Consider the following 22,244-nt stretch of genomic DNA (forward strand, 5'->3'; position numbering starts at 1 on the left):
TTGGGCTCAAACTTTTACGAGCAAAACGAAAGACGTGGCAATGATCAGGTCGTTGATCAAGGAAACATAGAAGGAGAGAGTTTTGTCATGGCGGCAAGCACCAGAAAGTATGAGTTTCTGTATAGGAAAAGTATTAGCGGAGTCATTGAAGAACCAACGACAAAGAGACTTACCGTGCATGGGTTCTATATGGGCTCAAATGACTCCGCCAATTGCAACGGTGGAATCCTTGATTCGTCGGACCCTGTTGGTGCTGATTTTGGGAACGTCGAGGTTGAGGTTGAGAGAAAAATAGAGGAATGTGCTCTAAGGTTTTCCTTTCAAAAGAGTTTCGACTTTGAGGAACATATCAAAGAAGAAGAGGCGGTTGAGGATTATGTCAGGAATTCTGTTGTTGAAACAACTATGGAGCAGACAGAACAAGACATCAAAGATGTTGTCAGAGAAAAAACAGAGGAATCAGTTGTGAATTTCATTGCAGAGGTTGAATCAGAAGATGATCAACATGTTGCAGAGCAGAAAACGGGTGACTTTTTTGAGAGTTCCGTAATCGACAAGTATTTGGAAAACGTGGAACACGAAAACCATGAACGGAACGCAAGGACTTCATGTGACAAAGCAACAATATTTGAAGAAGATGATAAAGAAGCGGAGTCGATGGTTTCCCCAGAAAAGAGCAGAGGACCAAGCATCATGCAAGACGATGAAGATTCAGAGTTTGGTTGGGAGCACGGTGATGATTTGATGGAGCGGCTGAAAATGGAAGTGAAGATTGCGAGAACAGGTGGACTTGCAACTATTTTAGAAGATTTCGAGTCCCCAAACATGGTGATCGGGCCACTGCAAATTGACCAAAGATATGATCACATTGCTGAGATCCAACAGCTTTACAAGAGCTACTCTCATAAGATGAGGAAACTTGACATTCTGAATTCCCAGGCCATGCATGCAATCCGTAAGTATGACTCATTACCCTTATTTTCATTTCAAGTTTTTGATTTCTTACGTTGTGTAGGTACCTAAACTTTTAAATTTTTTAAAATCATATCTAAAGTTTAGTTTTTGTTTCATTTTAATATCACTGTTCAAAATTTAACATTAACTTTTAAAACAATTTGAAAGTTTAGGTATTAACACGTTCCAAAACTAATAATTTAGGCACTAAGCACATTAAGTTTTTAACAATGTGGTACTAAAATAAAACAAATATTAAACATTAAGTATGATTTTAAAAAGATTGAAATTTAGGTATTAAAATAGGCCAAAACTGAAAATTTAGGTACTAAATGTGTAATTTATCCTATTTTTTATTCAATCTTATATGCTTAACCCGTGTACTAATGGCATCAGTATCATTTTAGAAATTCACAACTTTTTAGATAATGTAAACTGAATTAATTTGTGCTAATGACATTAGTATCATTTTAGAGTAAGGATTGATTGAACCATCAAAGCTAATGACTTTTTCGGTCAAATTATGGTTTGGTCCTTCTAATATGCTTAAAATTGAGATTTAATCACAATATTCAATCTAACATAATTTGATTCTCTATTTTTAATAATATAATTCAAATAGACAACATCATTAGCACTTTTGGTTTAAAATGATCACATATTTTTTAAAATTGCTTCCATCTTGAAAAAAGGTAAAGTACATTGAAGGCCATTAAACTATACTCGAACAAATATTTTGATCACTTAACTTTCAAAACTTACAAAATGATCACTAAATTTATCAATTTATTATAAAATGGTCACTGCAATGTTATAATGAGTGTTATAATGAGTTTGACAAATTTAGTGATCATTTTGTAAATGTTTGATAAAATTTAATGATATTTTATAGCAATTAGATAAAATTTAATGATCATTTTGTAACTTCTAAAAGCTCAGTAACCTCTAATGTACTTTACCTTGAAAAATCCATATAAACATAAGAAGTTAGAATAGGTGTTTTAAGAGGAAAAAAATGCAGTAGTCTTCTATCTAGAATTATATCAAATTAAAATAAGACTAAATTCAAATTTGTGTATAACAGAGGGACCAAAATTAAAAGTTAACCTTTTAACAATTGCAATCGTTCTAGACCATTAATCAAATAATTTTGGGTCCATGTTGTCTCATGTAATCTAAGGGCTTCAAATTGCAGAAGATGCCACCTAGCTTCCCATATTTATTACCTATGGAGGATATTGTCTTCTTTCTCCTTTTCAGAAAGAGATATTTTGAAAGAACTCAATTGCTAGGTGGGTCTCTATCCCCTCTTTACTCCCATCATTATTTCACCAACAAATATGCATCCAATTTCTTTCCACAAATCCATGATGCCATTAGAGGTGCATATTCATTATCAGATTGTGCTCTTTTAATGCCATCTGATGATATCTGTCAACCCATGTCTTAAGATTCTAAAGTACCCTACAAAAACATGTCTTAAGATTCTAAATCCCCTTGTTGGATGTGATTACTTAGGTTTACTTCAACTAAAAGATGTACCAATTCAACTAAGCACACCTGCAAAATCTTCAGCACCAGCAATTAAGTCACTTCGTAAAGCATTGTCATTCGGACAAAGGAAGGTTGGAGCTGACCCAACAATGAAGTTGATTAGAGGATTGCACAAGGACTTTGAGACAGTCTATGTTGGACAAATATGTCTTTCATGGGCAATACTCCATTGGCAATTTGGACAAGTGAAGAAGTTGTTGGAATGTAACACCCTTGGTGTTAATCGGTATAACCAAGTTGCTGGTGAATTCCAACGTTTTCAAGTCCTTCTGCAAAGATTCTTAGAGGACGAACCATTTCGAACCGGATCCAGAGTTGAAAATTACGTCAACTGCCGATGTTTGGTTCGACGTCTTCTTCAGGTTCCGGTTATCAAAGGTGATCTATCTAATCTCCAACACGTGTTTTAAGTTTAACCTCTAAAACAAATATTGGAAATGCTCTTGCAGATGATTGCTCAAAGTATAAGGAAGATGCAGTCTCAAGTGAGATGCTAAAAGACTTCATTGAGGAATCAATGCATGTTTTCTGGGAATTCCTCAGAGCCGATAAAGACGAACCGGAATCGACCTCCAAGGCCCGGTTTCAATCGCAGGTTGCTCCGCATGAGCCTATCGATTTCGATCTCTTGAAGGATGTTAGAACAGATCTTCAAAAGGTCTGGCTAATTGCTTCCCTGAACCTCTTTGAATACATTTCCTTTTTGTGTTTTAAAATTTTCATTCCCATATTGCAGAAGGAGAAGAGGCTCAAGGAAATTCAGAGAGGCGCCAAATGTGTAATAAAGAAGTTCCAAAGGCAAGAACATCAAGGGAACCTATTAGATCATGCATTGTTCATCGCTGGCGTTGAACTGAAATTGGTTTCGCGAGTCATAAACATGTCGAAAATAAACCCGGATCAGTTAGTTTGGTGCCATGAAAAATTAAAAAGGATTAACTTTATAAGTAGCAGGAAGATAGAGATAGAGCCCTCATTTACACTGTTCCCATGTTAACAACGGCATCACGGCCATCACATCTCCCCATATATGTAATAAAGGTTGCTTATTAAACTAAGTTGATTACAAAATTATAATTGGTCTAAACACTTTCAATCATCTGACAATAAATATTTAAGCATCCTGCTACAGTTAACGTGTTCAAAAATACCTGACCCAACTGACTCGATCCGTCAACCTGAGCCTAAAAAACCGAATAATTCTTTAAAAATTTATTTGATCTGGTCGGGTACCAGACCCATGATTTTCCCAAGTAGTTGGGTCGAGTCTGGGTCAAATTTTTTGTTATAATCAAATACCCAACCTGACCTGGTAATTTTAATATATATATATATATAGTTTAAAATGTGACTTTGATTTTAAACACCTCTAATTATAATTACTTATGTTTAAATCTATAAATTTTAAGAACAACAAAGATTGTTTTAAGAGAAAATCGTCTCAGTGACCAAAAATGCCTTATAATATACGATTTTAACCAACTTTTTTTGGATTTGCCAAAATGACCAACAAAATCGCAACGCGAAATAAAAATCGCAACGCGATCCCCAGAATCGCAAATCAGTTTCCAAAAATCGCAACGCGATTCTTGAAAATCGCAATGCGATAGTACAAATTCGCATTGCGATTTTCCAAAATCGCAACGCGAATATGAAAATCGCAACGCGAACACATAAATCGCAACGCGTATCCGTAAATCGCAACGTGTATCCGTAAATCGCAACGCGTATGGGTAAATCGTAATGCGTATCCGTATATCGCAACGCGTATCCGTAAATCGCAACGATAATACATAAAATCGCAACGCGTATCCGTAAATCGCAACGCGATATTTAAAGCGCCATTATAATCGCTACGCGTATTTTATTTTCAAATTACAAAAACGAATATTAAGACAAAATCCCGTAATCGCAACTCATAACCTAAAACCTAAAATCACAACTCAGTCCCATCTCCATCTCTCACTCTCTACGGCGAAGAAATCCGTCCCCATCTCCGAAGATTTCCGTCCCCATCTCCGGCGAAATCCCTCACAACCATTCACGGTCAGAAATCCCTCACAATATTCAGAAATGGAAAATCAACCTCCGAGGGTTAGTTTTTTTAATTATTTTTATTTTGAAATGTTTGCATTATTGTAGGTTTTTCATATTGAAACTGATGATAAGTTTACTGGTCATTTCAATAATAGATTAACCATTTCACTTAGATTTCATTTCGCGTTACGATTCTGCCGTTGCGATTTTCATTTCGCGTTGCTATTCTCTCGTTGCGATTTTCAAGTTAGTATTTGTCTTTGTCTTTGTTCTGTCTTTTGGTTGAAGTAATGCAATCCATTCAAGTTTCAATTTGCAGAAGAGTCGCAACGAGATAAATGAAAATCGCAACGAGAGAATGACTGTCGCAACGAGAGAAATGAAAATCGCAACGAGAGAATCGCAACGCGAAATGAAAATCGCAATGCGAAACCAAATCGCATTGCGATTTTCATTTCGCGTTGCGATTCTCTCGTTGCGATTTTCATTTCAACCAAAAGACAAAACAGTGTTGCAAATTTTAGTTTCAAGAATAAACTACTACTTTTTATGTTTATTGTTTTTGGTATATCTTCACAGTGTAGTTTTTGGTATATCTAACTTGGTATGTTTATTGTTTTTGTAGAAATTTTTTTCGGCTCAATTGACCTTGAGAAATAAAGTCAGCCTGGCCACTACAATTGCTTCGAAGCTTTCACCTGCTCAAAGACAATTGTTTGAGGAAACCTGCTTCGGGCCATGGCTGAGAGTACAGCATCCGGGTGGAGATGCTAATTTGACCCATTTGTGGCTTCAGACCATGACATCAAATCTACCCGACAGTATACAACGTGGTGAGGAAGAGATATGGTTTCATTTTCCACCAGCGTATACTTGTTTTGGGCGGAAGGAGTTCTGCTTAATCACTAGTCTACGATTCGGACACGATGATGTAGGCCGGTACACTCGTCATATCGCCCGCCCATCATGGTTATCCCGGGTTTTTCCGGATGAGTCAATGGAGAAGCCGAACCTACATGTCGACGACCTGAAGAAATTGTTTAAAAAGAAAGCTGGTTTCACTCGGATGGATGACGTCGATGTTGTCCGAGTATGCCTTCTACTACTTGTGTATGCCGGCTTTTTAGGCAGAGAGGCCAGACAACCTATTCATCTGGAGCTAATAATATTGGTAGAGGACCTGAATGCATGAAATCTGTTTCCGTGGGGTTTGTATATATGGAAAGCTACCTGGACTAAGTTGTCGTCTGCCTTTGATGACCGCAAAAGTTTGCGGGGCGATGGGTCCAAATACACTTTGTCAGGCTTTGTTTGGGCCTTTAAGGTAAGAATTTCTATATAATGTTTCTAAAATTATAATTAATTATTTAACAATTACCAATTTTGTTATTATATTGTTTGTAGATTTGGATATTCGAGGCTTTCCCCAGCATGCGTACATATGCAATAAAAACGTCAAATGATATTCCCAGGGCTATTTCCTGGAAGAGGAAAACTCTGTTGGATTGGGAAGACTTAATACCATATGCGACAATAAATAATGTAAGTTAACACAAATACTTTCATATAATATAAACAAGTTATTAATAGTAGACGTTTAACTTTGTTTGAGTTTTTATATTTTAGGAGGCCAACATTCCATTACAAAGACTGACACCCACGGAGGAAGAGCTTGTCACTGATTGGTGGCAAGCTAGTCAGAGTTTTTTTGATGGCACGGATGATGAGCAGCATCCACTTCCTCCAATTCGAGAGCCATCACCTCACCTAGAGCCATCACCCGATCGACCCGACTATACACCTCTAGAACGAGAGCCATCACCTATCCCGTCACATCATCGAGCCTCTTCTCCACCATCACCTCATGATAGGCGACCGGCAAAGATGCCACGACTCCTATCTCCCTGTTCTCCACCTCCACCTCCACGGGATGAGTCAAGGGAGTTACGTGATGAGGTCAATGCCTTGCGTGAGGAGATCGGTACTCTACGCGATAACGATGGTGCATGGCGTGTGGAGGTGTCAACTTTACGTGGTGAGGTTGCCGCTCTACGTGAGATGATAGTATCGTTGCAGAATGAGGTTCATACTCTACGCAACGAGGTAAGTTTAAGATTTTCCATATTTAACTTAATGATAAATTTACTCGTAATTTCACTTAGATTAGTCATTTCACTTAGATTGCTTAGTAAATTTATTCGGTTGCTGCCAATTCTGCTAAACTGTGTATTCTTTAACACTGTGAAATAGTATTTGTCTTTGTTTTGTCTTTTGGTTGAAAGTAAATTTGTTCGGTTGCTGCCAATTCTGCTAAACTGTGTATTCTTTAACACTGTGAAATAGTATTTGTCTTTGTTTTGTCTTTTGGTTGAAAGTAAATTTGTTCGGTTGCTGCCAATTCTGCTAAACTGTGTATTCTTTAACACTGTGAAATAGTATTTGTCTTTGTTTTGTCTTTTGGTTGAAAGTAAATTTGTTCGGTTGCTGCCAATTCTGCTAAACTGTGTATTCTTTAACACTGTGAAATAGTATTTGTCTTTGTTTTGTCTTTTGGTTGAAGTAATGCAATCCATTCAAGTTTCAATTTGCAGAAGAAGAAATAGTTTACTTTCGCAACACGAAACTTAAAATCGCAACGCGAAACCAAAATCGCAACGCGAAATGAAAATCGCAACGACAGAATCGCAACGCGAAACCAAAATCGCAACGACAAGATCGCAACGCGAAACCAAAATCGCATTGCGATTTCATTTCGCGTTGCGATTTTCATTTCGCATTGCGATTCTGTCGTTGCGATTTTCATTTCTCGTTGCGATTTTGGTTTCGCGTTGCGATTTTAAGTTTCGTGTTGCGAAAGTAAACTATTTCTTCTTCTGCAAATTGAAACTTGAATGGATTGCATTACTTCAACCAATAGACAAAACAAAGACAAATACTAACTTCAGGGTATAGTTTGAAACATATTTTTCTTTGTTATCTGATGCATTTTGTGAACTATGATAGAATAATGACTTGGGTGAATACAATGCAAGTTTGAAACATATTTGTCTTTGTTTTCACTGTTTAAATATCATGTCTGTTTATTTACTGATTTTTGTATTTAATTATTTAGCGGCCCGATAGAGTGGATGCTTTACGTCGGGTTATGCTTGCACGACGGAGTTCACGCATCAGACAGCGTGCACGTGCTATTAAGTCTCCGTACACCCCAATAGTGCGAAGACACCGCAAGAAGAAGCCCGACTCGCCTGTCATCCCTCAAGAGTCCACTCCTATCATTGAAGAGGCCCCCCCTATCATTCCTCGAGAGTCCCCTCCCACCGTTCAAGAGGCCACTGTCATCATTGAAGAGGTCCCTCCCACCATTCAAGAGCCCGATTCACATGGCGTCATATGTAGGCTTCTTGAGAAACCCTCTGACGTGCCGGACATGATGGATTCAAGTTGGCTCTCGTATGAGTTACCGGCCAGTACCATACCGGTATCTGAAGAGGAGAGGGAACAACTACCGGACACAATTCTGGATAACACCCTTTGGGCTAAGACCGCTGTTGATTTTTATCTACATGAGCGGAGCCAGGGGTGTTTCACTGACATATGCAAGCTCACCGATGATATCTATTTGTTGCTTGATCGGTCTTGGTGGGGCGTATTATTAGGGGTCGAAGACAATGGCTATTTCGATGGGGGGTAAGTCTTATATTTTTCTTATATTTCAATTTGATTAATTTTTTTTTTAAATTTATGTAAGTCACTAATATATGTCTTTTTTTTAAAACAGCATATCGATGCGTGGGTGACACGTCTTCTAATAATAAGAAAACTTAAGAAAAATAAAAATATACGATATACAATTATGTCGACGTCTTTTCACGCCGTTCACTTGAAGAATGCACGAGATGAATCATTTGATTTGGGCAATGGACAAGCTAAACTTTATCCTGCATGGTGGGAGGTCGATAAGGTTAGTATTTATTTTAGATTGAGTTTAAAGGTTTTATGAAATAAGTGCGCAAATGAATGAATTATTACTTATGATTGCAGGTGTTTATCCCTGTTTTGGAACGTAAACATTGGATTCTCGTCGAGCTTCAGCTCCCATCCCTTAAGACAATAGTGTATGACAGCATGATAAATTACATATCATTGGCTGATTTAAGAGATGTTATTAAGGGATGGAGCTCTCATTTGGCTAAATTCTTGGATGCGATCAATTATTGGACTCGTTCTGGAAACAAGAAGCCAAAGAAGCTCAATATTACAGTTATTAGAGACGAGACCGCGCCACAACAAACGAGCGGAGCCATAGGAGATTGTGGTCCTCTCGTATGCTTGGCGTTGGAGCGTTTGACGACGGGAAGCATCAAGTATCTACCTCCCACCGATAGAGATAGAGCTGCAGTAGGCTTGTGGTTTCGGCATTATATGGCTAAATCGATATATACGAGACGCTGCCTACCTGCATCCGCGTTATAAAAATGTCCATAAACAATTGGTAAGTTTATATACTTTTGGTTTGAAAATGTTTGGTTAAGTACCTAGAATTCAATAATTTGCTGTTTGTAGGTTTTAGATGTGTAGAAAGTGTTGTTTGAGCAAATGTTTGGTTTCTGCAGGTTAATCTCAGAAGTGAACTGCGTGAAAATGATGTATGGCTGCAAAAGTTGATTCAATAGTTTAATTGATTGTTTTTTGATTGTTTAATTGATTTGTAAAAGTTGATTCAATAGTAGATGATCGGAAATAAGAATTATTGCTTATTTTTTGATTGTTTAATTGATTGTAAAAGATGATTTGTAAAAGTTGATTTGTGTAATTGATGCGAACATAATTCTTATTTGTGCTTGTTTAATTGATTGAAATGTAATGGTTGATTTTGTTGATTTCAATCTGCATTATGTTGAAGGCAAAAATGACTATCGCAATGCGAAATGAAAATCGCAATGCGAAATGAAAATCGCAACGAGAGAATCGCAATGCGAAATGAAAATCGCAATGCGGAAATGAAAATCGCAACGAGAGAATCGCAATGCGTTTATAATTTCGCATTGCGATTCTCTCGTTGCGATTTTCATTTCGCATTGCGATTTTCATTTCGCATTGCGATTCTCGTTGCGATTTTCATTTCGCATTGCGATTTTCATTTCGCATTGCGATTCTCTCGTTGTGATTTTCATTTCGCATTGCGATTTTCATTTCGCATTGCGATTCTCTCGTTGCGATTTTCATTTCCGCATTGCGATTTTCATGTTGGGATTTTCATTTCGCATTGCGATTCTCTCGTTGCGATTGTAATTTCCGTGTTGCGATAGTCAAATGCATGCCTAATAGTGATAACAACTGAATAACAAGAGTTGGTTAAGTCAAAATGGTTGGCCTGAGTCATTAATTCAACTGAAAATGTTAAAAGTTCACACATAAAATCCACATAATACAACGTTTGCATTTAAAAATCACCTAAGTTAACAGTCCCAAAAGGTGAAGCCAATTGTGATTGGGATTTTAAAGATGATTGCCTTTTGCTTGACACCATATGAGCTTTGGATTTTGATGAGGATCCATATTTTGGTAGAGGAAAAGATGATTTTGATGGCACTGGTGATCCACATGTCAACCTTGTATGACCACTTTCCTTGCACCGACTACATGTCGATCTCTTCTTCTCTTCACCCTTAGACGGTATACGATCGTGACTTTTTGGTCGGCCAGGTAGCCTTCTGTCCATGGCTGGTGGCAAAACTGTTTGTAAGTCATCTGGTATGTCCCACTCAGAAGGATGTGGAATAGGGTAGACAATCTCGGCATAAGTCTGTCGATAAACTTCTGTAGTGTAGCAATCCATAGCGTATGCGCTTGAATCATCTTGGTTTAAATGAAGAGCAACTTTTATAACATGGCCACACGGATAACCAGATGTTTGCCATTTCATACAACTACACGTCTTTGCATTTAGATCGACTAGCCCATTTAAGTTATTATCCAGTACTTGAAACAAAGTGTTTGAACATGGTTCAACTCTCCATGACGTTGACTTCACAACACGTTTCGTTATCTTTTTTTCAGTCCATGGTGTAACACGATGTTCCAATGTTCCTGTAAATTTAAATAAACAATACTTAGTAAAATATATAAATATGATAAGTTACGAATTCAAAGAAATAATACATGCATGGTTTCTTTTCTTGTAGTACCACTGTTGAATAGAGGCTCGAAAAAACTCCATTAACATAGTAATGGGTAATTTCCGGGAATGACGACTTAGAGCGTTGATTGATTCTGCACTATTAGACGTCATGAAACCATATCTTGCTCCAAGTTGATGTACTCTTGAACATCTTTCAAACCCGACATCTTCTAGTGTTTGAGCACACTGAGGCAAAACACGTCTTAAACAATTTATATGCTTATTGAAATCCACTTCCCGATAAGCTTTTACAGCCTTCCAGTATGTCCATTTGTGCTTTTTTATACCAGCAGACCTTGATTTTAGATTTCTATACAAATGAACACCACAAAGTCCATGAAAAGCATCTGGGAAACACCTTCTAACAGCGTTGTCAATTGAGTTTGCCCTATCGGATATGATTGTCAGATTGCTAATAGGACCTATGCAATCCCTAAGATGCCCCATAAACCATGTCCATGAATCAGAGGTTTCAGATTTGCCAACCCCGTAAGCTATTGGCAATATCCCATTGTTAGCATCCATGGCTACTGCTAATAAGTTTACTCCAAGGTATCGACCTTTCAAATGTGCTCCGTCAACTATAATAACTGGGCGCATGCAAGTAATAAACGAACGAATCTACAAAATAATATACACAAGAAATATAATCATTTAAATGTGAAATGCATGTAACTAACAAAAATGAGTCAACAAAATTATATTGATTTACTAACCGTAGCACCAATGGCGATAAACAGCAACTCAAAGCGTCCATCTCTATCTGTTTTGATATGAGTTACCGACCCAGGATTTTTCAGCTTTAAATTGTGACAATAAGCCGGCAGTTGGGCAAACGATGCTTCTGGCGACCCCCTCAACAATTCCAAGGCATAACATTTGGCTCTCCAAGCTTGAGAATATGATATACTAATCTTGAACCGAGCATTCATGTCAGTCATAATTTCATGTCCCCGATATACCCTGCCATTCAAAAACATTAACTCAGCCAGAAAACCACCCAACACCTTTTTGTTTGCCTGTCTATGGTGAGGAAAAACTTGGGTTCTTGAACATGTATGTTTATCAATAAAAGTCCTAACTTGAAACATTTCGCAATCTTTTATTCTCTTTGCAATCATACGCCACGTACAGTTTTTGTCAATCATACACCTTGTTTCGAAACGATCTTTGCTTGATTTGTTAACTTTTAGTTGATAGCCATCTTCCACACATTTCGTATACAAAGCTATCTTCAAGTCTTCCTTTGTGTCAAAACAATCATCTTTCTTGATACGAATAACTTTTGTGTAACAATCAACTGCTTTCTTTACCAACTCTTCTTCCGGTATTTGAAGTAATTCTGGCATATTCCAGTTATACGCCCGTGGCATTTTCTTTTCTTCGGGGACTTTTTCTTCTTCTTTTTCATCTTCAGGATTATATGAATTACAGAATGGATGTTCAACATGTTCATTCACAGTCGTAACTTCCTCCTCATTATCATCAACAATACATTCTTCGGCAACGGCTGTTTCATCATCAAAATTCGGGTATTGACCAATATCAAAATCATTACACGCAGGGTCTGTTTCTTCTTCTGAAACATCATCAAAATCCGTGTATTGACCAATATCAAAGTCCGGATATTGACCAAGACTAAATTTCGAATACTGACTAGTACTCACAATTTTTTCTGTTGGCTCATCATCGTCTAACTGGTCAATACGAAAACCGGAATTTGGTGCTGAAAGTTGATTGAGATTTGGATTAGAGAAAGGTTGTGGGTTTTGAGAAAAACTTAGTTGATTACTACCCGCTACTGACCCAACAATACTACTTCTAGGTTCAACAACATACAATGTAACATCATCTTGTGAAACACTAATGTAAGCAATGAATCGTTCAACATCTTCATTGTCGGTTAACAAATAAACTTTACCATTTCTCTGATAAGATAGCCTAAATCCACTTAGGGGCTCTAAATTCAATTTATTTGAAACACGTAGCATTAGAGTTTCATAAGTTAACTTTTGTAAAGACAATTTTAGTTGAAGATTCATGGGTAAAGGCATATATTGTAAAACACCATGAACATTATCCCATGACCCTCCAAAACACAAATCTATCCAAACATGATCAACATTAGATGATTTCATGGTTGTAAATTAATTTACTAAACAGACGAGCTGCGAAACTAAACCTGTTGCCGGATTGGGAAGGATGTCGTTGGATATAGGAACGGATGTCGCCGGAGAGAGTGATAGATGGAGATGGAATGAGTTGCGATTTAGGGATTTAGTTTATGATTTCAGTGTTATATACCCAAAATTTCAGTGTTGTGATTTACAGATTCTCGTTGCGATTTACGGATTATCGTTGCGATTTACAGATTCTCGTTGCGATTTACGGATTATCGTTGCGATTTACGGATACGCGTTGCGATATACGGATACGCATTGCGATTTACCCATACGCGTTGCGATTTACGGATACACGTTGCGATTTACGGATACGCGTTGCGATTTATGTGTTCGCGTTGCGATTTTCATATTCGCGTTGCGGTTTTGGAAAATCGCAATGCGAATTTGTACTATCGCATTGCGATTTTCAAGAATCGCGTTGCGATTTTGGAAATTGATTTGCGATTCTGGGGATCGCGTTGCGATTTTTATTTCGCGTTGCGATTTTGTTGGTCATTTTGGCAAATCCAAAAAAAGTTAGTTAAAATCGTATATTATAACTTTTTTTTGGTCACTGAGGCGATTTTCTCTTGTTTTAATGGGTAAGTTGTTTGTGGCTATAACGAGGTGGCTAAGTTGTCGTTGTTTCGATACCAAGTATCAATCAATCAATCAAATCAATGTTTAATAACCACTGTTAGTGGAGCTAATTATATCTGTCCCATGACCAAAGCAATTCCCATCAGCTAGAAACCACCCTTATTTAGCATCAATCAATTCAATCTTTATAATATTATCACTAGAATATAAAATCTTAAGCAATTGTTGAAAGGATTGGCTTAAGTATTATTTACAACCAGGCTAAATTACGTTTTTCCATCATTGAACTTTGTTTGAATTCTTATTTTGACCATTTAGCTTTCTAAAATTTAATTTGATCGCTCAATTTTTGAATTATTCACATTTTAATCACATCACCTTAAAAAATCTTATGACGAGGTATCTATTTTTTCTTAAATAATTTGAATAGAGCCAAAAACATTCTTCATTTTTATGAAAACCCTTAAAATGTTCTTAAAACATGATTTTATGGTTTCTCTTTTATTTTCTAATCGTGGAAAATTTTCTTTTAAACCTCAACGGTGAATAGCTGAAGAAGGAAGAGGTAAATTATATATTTTGATTTTACGTTGATTGCGTGATGGAAATTATATATTATAATTATTTTTTTTATAGATTTTGGATTTATTTTTGTGATTTTTAAATAGATTTTGAAAAAAATCTAAATTGATAAATTAAAAGAAATTTTGATATCAACGTAACATATAAATAAATATTATTATAAAATATTTGATTCACAATAAGTTTAATATCATTTTTCAAAAGTAAACTTACCTTATATATACATACAGTAGAATGGAAAAATAATAATAAATATTTAAAATCATTATAATTAAATTTTTAAAAAATAAAAAAGAAGATTTAATAATAAGAATCATATAAAATTAATATTGGATTTATGTTTAAAAGGGACCCACCCTTTAGGCCCATTTAAATCCGAAAACGGTGGCATTCCTGGTATATTTTATCTAGGGATGGATACAAGACTTGAACTAGATGAATTTCGATTCAATTCGATTTAATTGGATCAAATATTTTTAAAAGAAATAAAATTTGGGTCGGATTTGAGTTTAAAGTGAAAAAATCTGACTTGACCTAACTTGAAAAATAATATAAAAATATTTTATATATTTAGGGATAATTGTAAAAATATTACTCTTTATATTATTTTTTCAATTAAGTTCCTATTTTTTTAAAATAAAAGTAATAATTTTATTTTATTTCAGGTCGGGTCGAATTGGAGCCGGGTTTTATCTCAAAATTCGGGTCGGGTCGAGTTTTAGGTGGATGTATAAAATTCTCGGGTCAGGTCGGATTGACTAAAAACTCGATCCATGTTCATCCCTAATTTTACTCATTTATTTATTTTAGTTAATTTCGCAAGCTGCACATTCATATTATAAATTAACATTTACATTTTTAAATGTTTTAATTCAATTTTAAAATTATTAATATTATTCAATCGGGTTACTCTATCATTCTAATAATTGATTTAAAAATTAAATATTAGTTATTTAAAATATTAAATATTAATTTATTCATTTTTATAGTCCTTTTAGATATTAGATTTAAGTTGTCCATATAATATTTACGTAAGTATCTAATTTTATTCAATATATTTTAAGTTTCTTAAAAAAATAAATATATTTTATGTCGGATCTAAACTTGTATTTAATGTCCAAACAGATTATTGGACCGATAAAGAATTAATTAAAGCAACATTAATAATTTGAGATTCTTATTAGAACATGTTTTAGATTTTATGAATCAATTTAAATTTTGGAGATATATTAGGGATGAAAATTGTAATTAATCCTTTGTTTTTTGCAGGCCATTTTCATTACATTTAGGCTTTATAGCTTAGCATCAATTTAATTTGAAATTCAGTCCCCAGTCCACTGCCCGGCCGAAAAAAAAATTCTGGAGAACCTTGTTGTTCGAGGAATTCTTCGCGGTAAGATCTTCAATGCTTCAAAAAATATTTTCTTTTGTTGTTGCTAGTACACTTTCTTTCCTTTTTTCCAAGCTTGCAAAAATAGTTTTAAATATGAACATGAGATTCGTTCTTCAGATCTCTGAATGATTACGGTTTACATTTCTCCCCAGGAATGGCAGCTTACTAGCGAACTGAAGCTTAAAGTTTGCTGCATTTTTCAGGTAAAAGCTTTTGATTTTCAGTTCCACCGACACGCTCTCTCTCTCTCTCTTTTAATTTTATTTTCTGGCTTTAGCTATGTTATTTTCCTTCGCTTAAGTAGATGTGGACTTCTGTCATTAGTCTTTTTCTTTGTACTGTTAAGATTGCGAAGAAAATCTAAATTACTGCAGAGTTTCCAACTTTCTTTGTTTTGTTCTGCTTATGTAGATTCTACAGGTTTCTGTTGATATGATTGAATTATTTTTTTCGTCTTTTATGGTAACTTACGAGCTATTGATTATTTAGTGTCGTAACATTTTGTCCGCCATTAATTGCAAACTGTTCAAGACATTGAGAATCTTCGGTTGTTTTAAAATGCTGTATTCTTTTTAAAGAACTTTCATTTAGTTAAATACTAACATGCTAAATTCTGAGGCTTTAGTTGGGCTTGACTTTTTCAGACTTCGAGATTTTGAAACTTGGGATTTTTATTTATTTCTGGGCTTAACTGAGATGGGAAAATCTCCAGCAAAATGGATCAAGACCTTGCTTCTAGGGAAGAAATCTTCAAAGTCCAATTTCTCAAAAGGAAGAGAGAAGCTTGTAAGATAGAACTGACTATCTTCAAATAGTAATTAGCTCTTTAAGATCAGAAATGCCGTATATTCTAATTGTTGTTATGTGCAGAGTTCTGCAAATAAAGGCGAGGTTTTGGTTTCTTCCAAGGTAATTGTGTCTGACATACCAGCGGATCCTCCATCAATTTCAGCACCTATTCCAGTGAGCAGCTCTTGGAATGCGGTGGACTCTGAGAAGGGTATACCTGCCCAATTGCCAAATGATGGGGTCAATATTCCATCTCCAATAACAGATGGAAATGATGCCGCGACTGGTGATTCTGGTTACCCAGAAGATCCTGATAGGATTAGGCTTAACCAAGCTGCTGCCACCGCACAGGCTGCTTTCAGAGGTTACCTGGTAGCTACTCTCCCTTTAAAAGTTACTGTTATACTTAAAGGTCATGTCATGCAGGGTAATGAAATTTGTAAGCCTTTCACTACTGTAGTCTTCAGCTCTGCGAAAGCTAATTACTTTTGGCAGCAACTTAACTTGAATGCATTATGCATTTTCATTGTTCTGCTTACTTTGCTTGAGTTGGCATTTGGGTGGTAATATTGGAACCTTATCACCATGCATCAAGCCTTACGTTGTGGATGATATTGTGTTTATTTAAAGTTAAGGCTATGCAAGGATTGAGTGAGATGTTATTGATTCATACTTCTTTCATGGTATGCCAGACTGTACAATTGGCTGCTTCCATGTTTTATGTTTATTTCATACTTTCTTAGCATGAATATTAAATTTAGCTCCTTTCTGTTGACAAAAAACGAGCATAGGAAGTGTAAGTGAATGATTACAATTTACAGTAACTTGGGTAGTCAACCACTCATTTTACTAAACTTATTTTTTCAGATTAATACATATATCATTTTCATACAAGCATATTAAAGTTTAGAGATTTTTCAATTTGTAAATAATTGACCACATACCGATTTATAGTTTCTATATGACTTTTAAATGCAAAATTTGAAAAGAATAGCTTTTTTATGAAATGTGATAGAAGTGAATTTGCAGTCAGATTAGCATGTCCTATATTAGGATTATTATCCTCCCGAAATTTGTATAGCTTTATTGATGACAATATTATATGTTGGAAGGCTCGCCGAGCATTTCGAACTCTGAAGGGCATCATAAGGCTGCAAGCACTTATTCGTGGTCACTTGGTTAGAAGACAAGCTGTTGCTACTTTATGCTGTATATGGGGAATAGTTAAGTTGCAAGCACTAGCTCATGGTCGAAAGGTCAGATGTTCAGATATTGCCATTGAAGTACAGGAAAAACATCAAAGACTGCTTCAGGTGATTTTTCTAACTGACCAATAGATGATAGCCTGTCTCTTCTAGCTACCCTGACAAAAACTATAAACATCAGCTGTACGCCTTAGTTATAATTTTTGTTTCTGTAAAGGGTCTATGAGAATAAATGTATTTTTTTTGTTTGATTATATCTCTATCAACATGGGCACTGATACAGTAAAAATAATAATAAAGGATTATTTTGTTTAAGGACGCTCATCTGAAAATCAAACTAGAGCTCCCTCTTGTTCCATTATGTGGCATTTTGAGTAGCTAATTACACAGCATGCTTCTAAGCTAGCTATTTTTTATTTATTTAAGCAGGACTCTAAAAGCCTGGACTCTGTCAGAGTGAGCACTTCTTCTAAGGTGAAGAACTTATCAAATAATGTGTTTGTTCAAAAGGTATGGTTTACTTTCTCATACTACTATTGGATTCTGCTTACCATATAAACGAGAACTTTGCTGATAGAAAGTCCATGATGTTTCGCCTTTAGAGGACATTTTCATGCTCCTAAAATTCCTGCTTTTGTCACCACAGTAGTTGTTTGATGCATATATTGTGAACATATCATTGCGCTCCTATTTCTTGTGCTTTAAACATGCGCTTGTATTGCAAATATTCTTACTATTTGTTGTCTTTAGTGTTTTTCTTTTATTTTCCTCTGTAGTGCTTAATGTATATGATGTTAGTACAATAGAGGCATCTTTCCTATTTAAACTTTCCACTACCAGTCATATCTAAATAGCTCTATGCCCCATCTTTATCTTGAGAGCCTCCATGTTTGAGTCTTGTATCTCACCTTCTGAGAATCATTCCTATTATTTTGGGTGCCCCCTTGTACATCTTCTTCTTCTTCTTTTTAAGCTTGTTTATCCATCTGCCTTTTTCCTACTCTTAGTTCTTGATAATGTTTGATTTATTCTTCTCAGAGGACTTAAATCTTAGAAAATGCCTTCAATTATTTTGGGTCCCCACATATGGGACTTTCAATTGAACATCATGAAATGATAAAAAAAAGGTATCATGTTATTCCAAGTGCTTAAACTTTAGAACTCTAGCATCATTAGTCAAATATTTTGCATGGAAGATTTAGGTCTTCTCTTGGTTCCTTCTTCTTTGAAATGGGTATAAACTTAGTGATGATTTTTCTTCTTCTCCAAACTGTATGTGACTATGCATTTCCATCACTTTCAGCTTCTGGCCTCATCACCTGCCGTATTACCTCTACGACTTCAGTATGGTCCAGAGGAACCTAACTCATCCTGGCAGTGGCTTCAACGATGGACAAAGTCACGTTTCTGGGAATCTACATCAAAATCTATTAGGAGTGGGAAGGCAAAGCGTAGTGTTCAGAAAGTGTCCAATGCCAAAGTTGTCAATGGATCTAATCATTCTACCCTGGAGCATGAGAAAAACAAACAAGGACTGAGGAGAGTTTCTGGCAACTCAGTTGCTGATTCAGTTCGGGAGCATCCACAAAATGAGCTTGGGAGGGTTAAACGCAATTTAAGAAAGCTTTCTGACCCTTCCAAGGAGGTTGCTGATAAGTCTGATGTTGTTAATGAGAAACCAAAGAAGCCTCTGAAAAAAGCTTCCAGTTCTAATAACCCTGATGTTTCAGAACAGGAATCTGCTGAGAAGATGAGCAATGTGAATGCAACACTATCAAAACTGTCAAATCTTGAGGCAGATCTGAAATTGTCTTCAGAAGATGCTTCTCTTAATGAACCTAACGTCTGTCCTGCAGTTGATTTGGCACCTGCTGAAAATAATGGTAAAATTGAGCACATGTCAATGACAGGGGAGTCAAACTCTAAGGATGAACAGGTCAGTGATGAGGGCTCAAAAGCAAACCAAAGAAGAGCTTCTTTCCCTGCAAAGATTAATAATCAGGTAAATGGGTTTAAGAACAATCCAAAAGTGCCCAGTTATATGGCATCAACTGAATCTGTGAAAGCTAGACTTAAGGGTCAAGGTTCCCCAAGGTTTACCCATGAGGTTGTTGAGAAAAATGAGTTACACAGGCGATATTCTCTGCCATCTTCAACCAATAGTAATGCAAATTCACTGTCCTCAAGTGCTCAAACACGGGTTCGAGTAGCTGGAAAAGGTGCCATCTCCGGTGACAAATCTCAATCATCCTCTAAAGATGCTAATGGTAAGCACTAAACACAACTTAACATTGGATGCGTTATGGGCTTATGTTGTGCATTTGTTTTGCTATATCAGTATTACCTATGAATATGCTGCTTAGTTTTTATGCTTTCTTTAAGTAGGATTTGGAAATTGACTCCTACAGTAGTACACAAATTCATGTCTACATGTGCAGTTAAACATGCTCTTGTGGTTGTTCTATCTAGTAATTAGCATGCAAGTTTCAGTTTGAGGAAGGCATCCGAACTAGATTGTAATTGTCTTTGCTTAATGAATCTTTATCAATATTCTTTTCTCATATTCAATTAAAGTAAGGTTCTCTCCCTGTATGCTGCTTCTGCATGATGACTATCCGTAATTGTTGACTTGGAAATTTCAGATAAGGTGGCCAGAGCTGAGTGGAAGAGGTAATTTTTGCGCGAAGAGTTGTTTCGTTGAAGTTCTCATGGAGTTCAGGCATAGATGCAACTTGATAGAAGTTTCGTTATGCGTTTTAAATTTGCTCTTTGTATTGAGGATATAGTGTGCTTGGTGTATGTTTCAATTTCCTCGGCACTTTCAGGAGTGTAGATGGGTAAATATTTTTTTATGGTATGGTTGGTTATTTGGTTTACTTTGGTCCTTTTGTGTTTGTATGTATAATTTTTCAGATCCTCGTTTCATCCTTTTGATCCATTTAATATCGAGACGAATATATTGTGCTGATTTGCAAAGCTGACTCTCAGAGATCTTGATGTATGTTAGGTACTGTAAGTTGATTCTGTAGGGTTTACCATATACTTTATCCATAACAGTAGCTCAAATCTCTCGTCCGAGTACATTAGTAAATGTCTCGACATAAGAGGATGTTCTGGGCCTTCTGGTACCCCCTAACACTTGTGCCATTGTCGTAGCTCGAAAACTGTTATATACATTGCATATAGTAACTTCGATATATCTGCCCATTAATGGTCCAAAGATATGTTTATCTAGAAGTGTCTTTATGCATGTTTAACGGCTCCTTAGATTCTATGGGGGTGAAGAAAAGATGGTGGATGGAGAATAAAAGTGGAAATGGTTAGAATTTTATGCAACTTTTGACCTGATAATCTTCCCAGGAATCCATCTAATTCTAACCTGTTATTGCGTCTAGATTAATCTGTCAATGGAATTATCCCAGCATCTTTTGTCTCACAGGAACCGGACTCTAAGCGAGTCATAATCCATCACTATTTATTATTATTACATTTTATGACTTGAATTTTATTTTGTCCGACCGTGTGTTAGCGACAGGAACCGTTTAGCAAAGAAATAAATAGGAGGAAAAAAAATGGAATCCCTCCTAGTTCCAAGGCTTCGTGCACTAATTATTCCAGACTGACCCACGTTGCACACATGGTTTTGGTGGGTGAATCTTCCAACGAAGATTTTCTGCATACACAAGAACTTGAACTCGAGAGCTACTTAAGCGATATCAATATGCTTACCACTTGAACCAACCCTCTTAAGCGATATCAAGATTCTTACACTTGAACCAACCCTGTTAGTATTACAAGACCTATTTAATAACTAAATCTGATTTAGCATCAATAGGAAACAAATCAAACCAAAACGAAATACTCATAGTTATGTCTCAATTGAATAACTAAAGCCGACTTGGCTTCAATGCCATTGTTAATGCTTTCAAACTCTGTTGCTGATACTGCCAAAGCTCCTGTTATCAGTCTCTCGGTTAGTTTCGAGTTCCCAAAGTAATGCACGTATCTTTAAATGTAAGACAAAGCTTCACAATAATATCCCATGTTCAAGGCCGAATTTGCTGTTTCAAGTCCACAATCGACAATTTCTTGAATGAGGATAGACGATGTGTTGATTCCAAGGTTTGTGAACACCGGAACAAGCACTTGGTGAAGTCGGTCGCGGTTTGGCAAAAGATTGAGGCATAAACAAATTGTTTCTTGATTGTAGAGGTGATGAAGTCACCTGTTGTAGGATGAACACGAATATGTTATAGATCAACAATTAGTTGGATTCGGATGAATTCAGGAGACATGTGGTGGATTTGCTGTTTAATCCCCGATTGATGAACACGGTGAGACATGACTTTACATTCATAAGAAATTGAAGCCATTAAAGAAAACTAGAAGAAGAAGCTTTCAACTATCAAAATCGGATGAATAAACTTGTAACACCGGCAGGGTATTTAAAGGGAGTTAATGACGGTATGAGAATCCTATATCTTGTACGAATAGGAAATCTTGTATCTTGTAGAATAAGAAATCCTACCTATTGGAAGAGAGTACATATTTGTATTGGTAACAAACCCTATCACCTGTGAACTAAACCATGAATGATCTCATCATGTTGTTTTTCATTCAAGATCCAGCAAACCATTGTGAAGATGAGCCACGAGAGAACCAAGGATGTTTCTTCACATTCACGTAATGCAAGCCAAATAGATAAGAAACCCAGATGCATGGCATGTAAAACAAACATGATAATATGTGTAAAGATGCAAGAAGACTATACATCCACCAACCTT

General features: G+C 36.2%; 2 protein-coding genes across 4 annotated transcripts; both read left to right on the top strand.

The window, feature by feature from the left end:
- Positions 1-128: 128 nt before the first annotated feature.
- LOC120211167 lies at positions 129-3,591 on the top strand. The gene is made up of 4 exons (XM_039209774.1): positions 129-955; positions 2,473-2,886; positions 2,958-3,166; positions 3,245-3,591. Exons 1-4 carry the CDS (start codon positions 190-192, stop codon positions 3,503-3,505), a joined length of 1,650 nt encoding a protein of 549 aa, XP_039065705.1. The 5' UTR covers positions 129-189; the 3' UTR covers positions 3,506-3,591.
- An 11,825-nt stretch (positions 3,592-15,416) lies between these two features.
- LOC120211168 (protein IQ-DOMAIN 31-like) lies at positions 15,417-20,340 on the top strand. 3 transcript variants are annotated; one of them, XM_039209775.1, is made up of 8 exons: positions 15,417-15,466; positions 15,619-15,669; positions 16,111-16,252; positions 16,337-16,627; positions 17,368-17,568; positions 17,887-17,970; positions 18,764-19,727; positions 20,103-20,340. In XM_039209775.1, the coding sequence occupies exons 3-8, from the start codon at positions 16,163-16,165 to the stop codon at positions 20,132-20,134; spliced, it is 1,662 nt and encodes a 553-aa protein (XP_039065706.1). In that variant the 5' UTR covers positions 15,417-15,466; positions 15,619-15,669; positions 16,111-16,162; the 3' UTR covers positions 20,135-20,340. The 3 variants fall into 3 exon arrangements, with proteins under 3 accessions (XP_039065706.1, XP_039065708.1, XP_039065707.1); XM_039209777.1 differs by lacking the exon at positions 15,417-15,466 and having other exon boundaries at positions 15,569-15,669; positions 16,376-16,627; XM_039209776.1 differs by lacking the exon at positions 15,417-15,466 and having other exon boundaries at positions 15,572-15,669; positions 17,890-17,970.
- The last annotated feature ends 1,904 nt before the right edge of the window (positions 20,341-22,244 follow it).

The sequence above is a fragment of the Hibiscus syriacus genome, unplaced genomic scaffold (genome assembly GCF_006381635.1).
Source record: "Hibiscus syriacus cultivar Baekdansim isolate YM2019G1 unplaced genomic scaffold, ASM638163v2 tig00109960_pilon, whole genome shotgun sequence".
Taxonomy (NCBI): domain Eukaryota; kingdom Viridiplantae; phylum Streptophyta; class Magnoliopsida; order Malvales; family Malvaceae; genus Hibiscus; species Hibiscus syriacus.

Bases quoted from the DNA above. Each gene is read 5' to 3' on its own strand.
- LOC120211167 (XM_039209774.1), top strand. From the start codon at position 190: ATGGGCTCAAATGACTCCGCCAATTGCAACGGTGGAATCCTTGATTCG. The intron at 956-2,472 runs GTAAGTATGACT...GTGATTACTTAG, and splicing joins CCAGGCCATGCATGCAATCC to GTTTACTTCAACTAAAAGAT. The intron at 3,167-3,244 runs GTCTGGCTAATT...CCCATATTGCAG, and splicing joins TTAGAACAGATCTTCAAAAG to AAGGAGAAGAGGCTCAAGGA.
- LOC120211168 (XM_039209775.1), top strand. From the start codon at position 16,163: ATGGGAAAATCTCCAGCAAAATGGATCAAGACCTTGCTTCTAGGGAAG. The intron at 16,253-16,336 runs GTAAGATAGAAC...TGTTATGTGCAG, and splicing joins CAAAAGGAAGAGAGAAGCTT to AGTTCTGCAAATAAAGGCGA. The intron at 17,569-17,886 runs GTGATTTTTCTA...TATTTATTTAAG, and splicing joins AACATCAAAGACTGCTTCAG to CAGGACTCTAAAAGCCTGGA.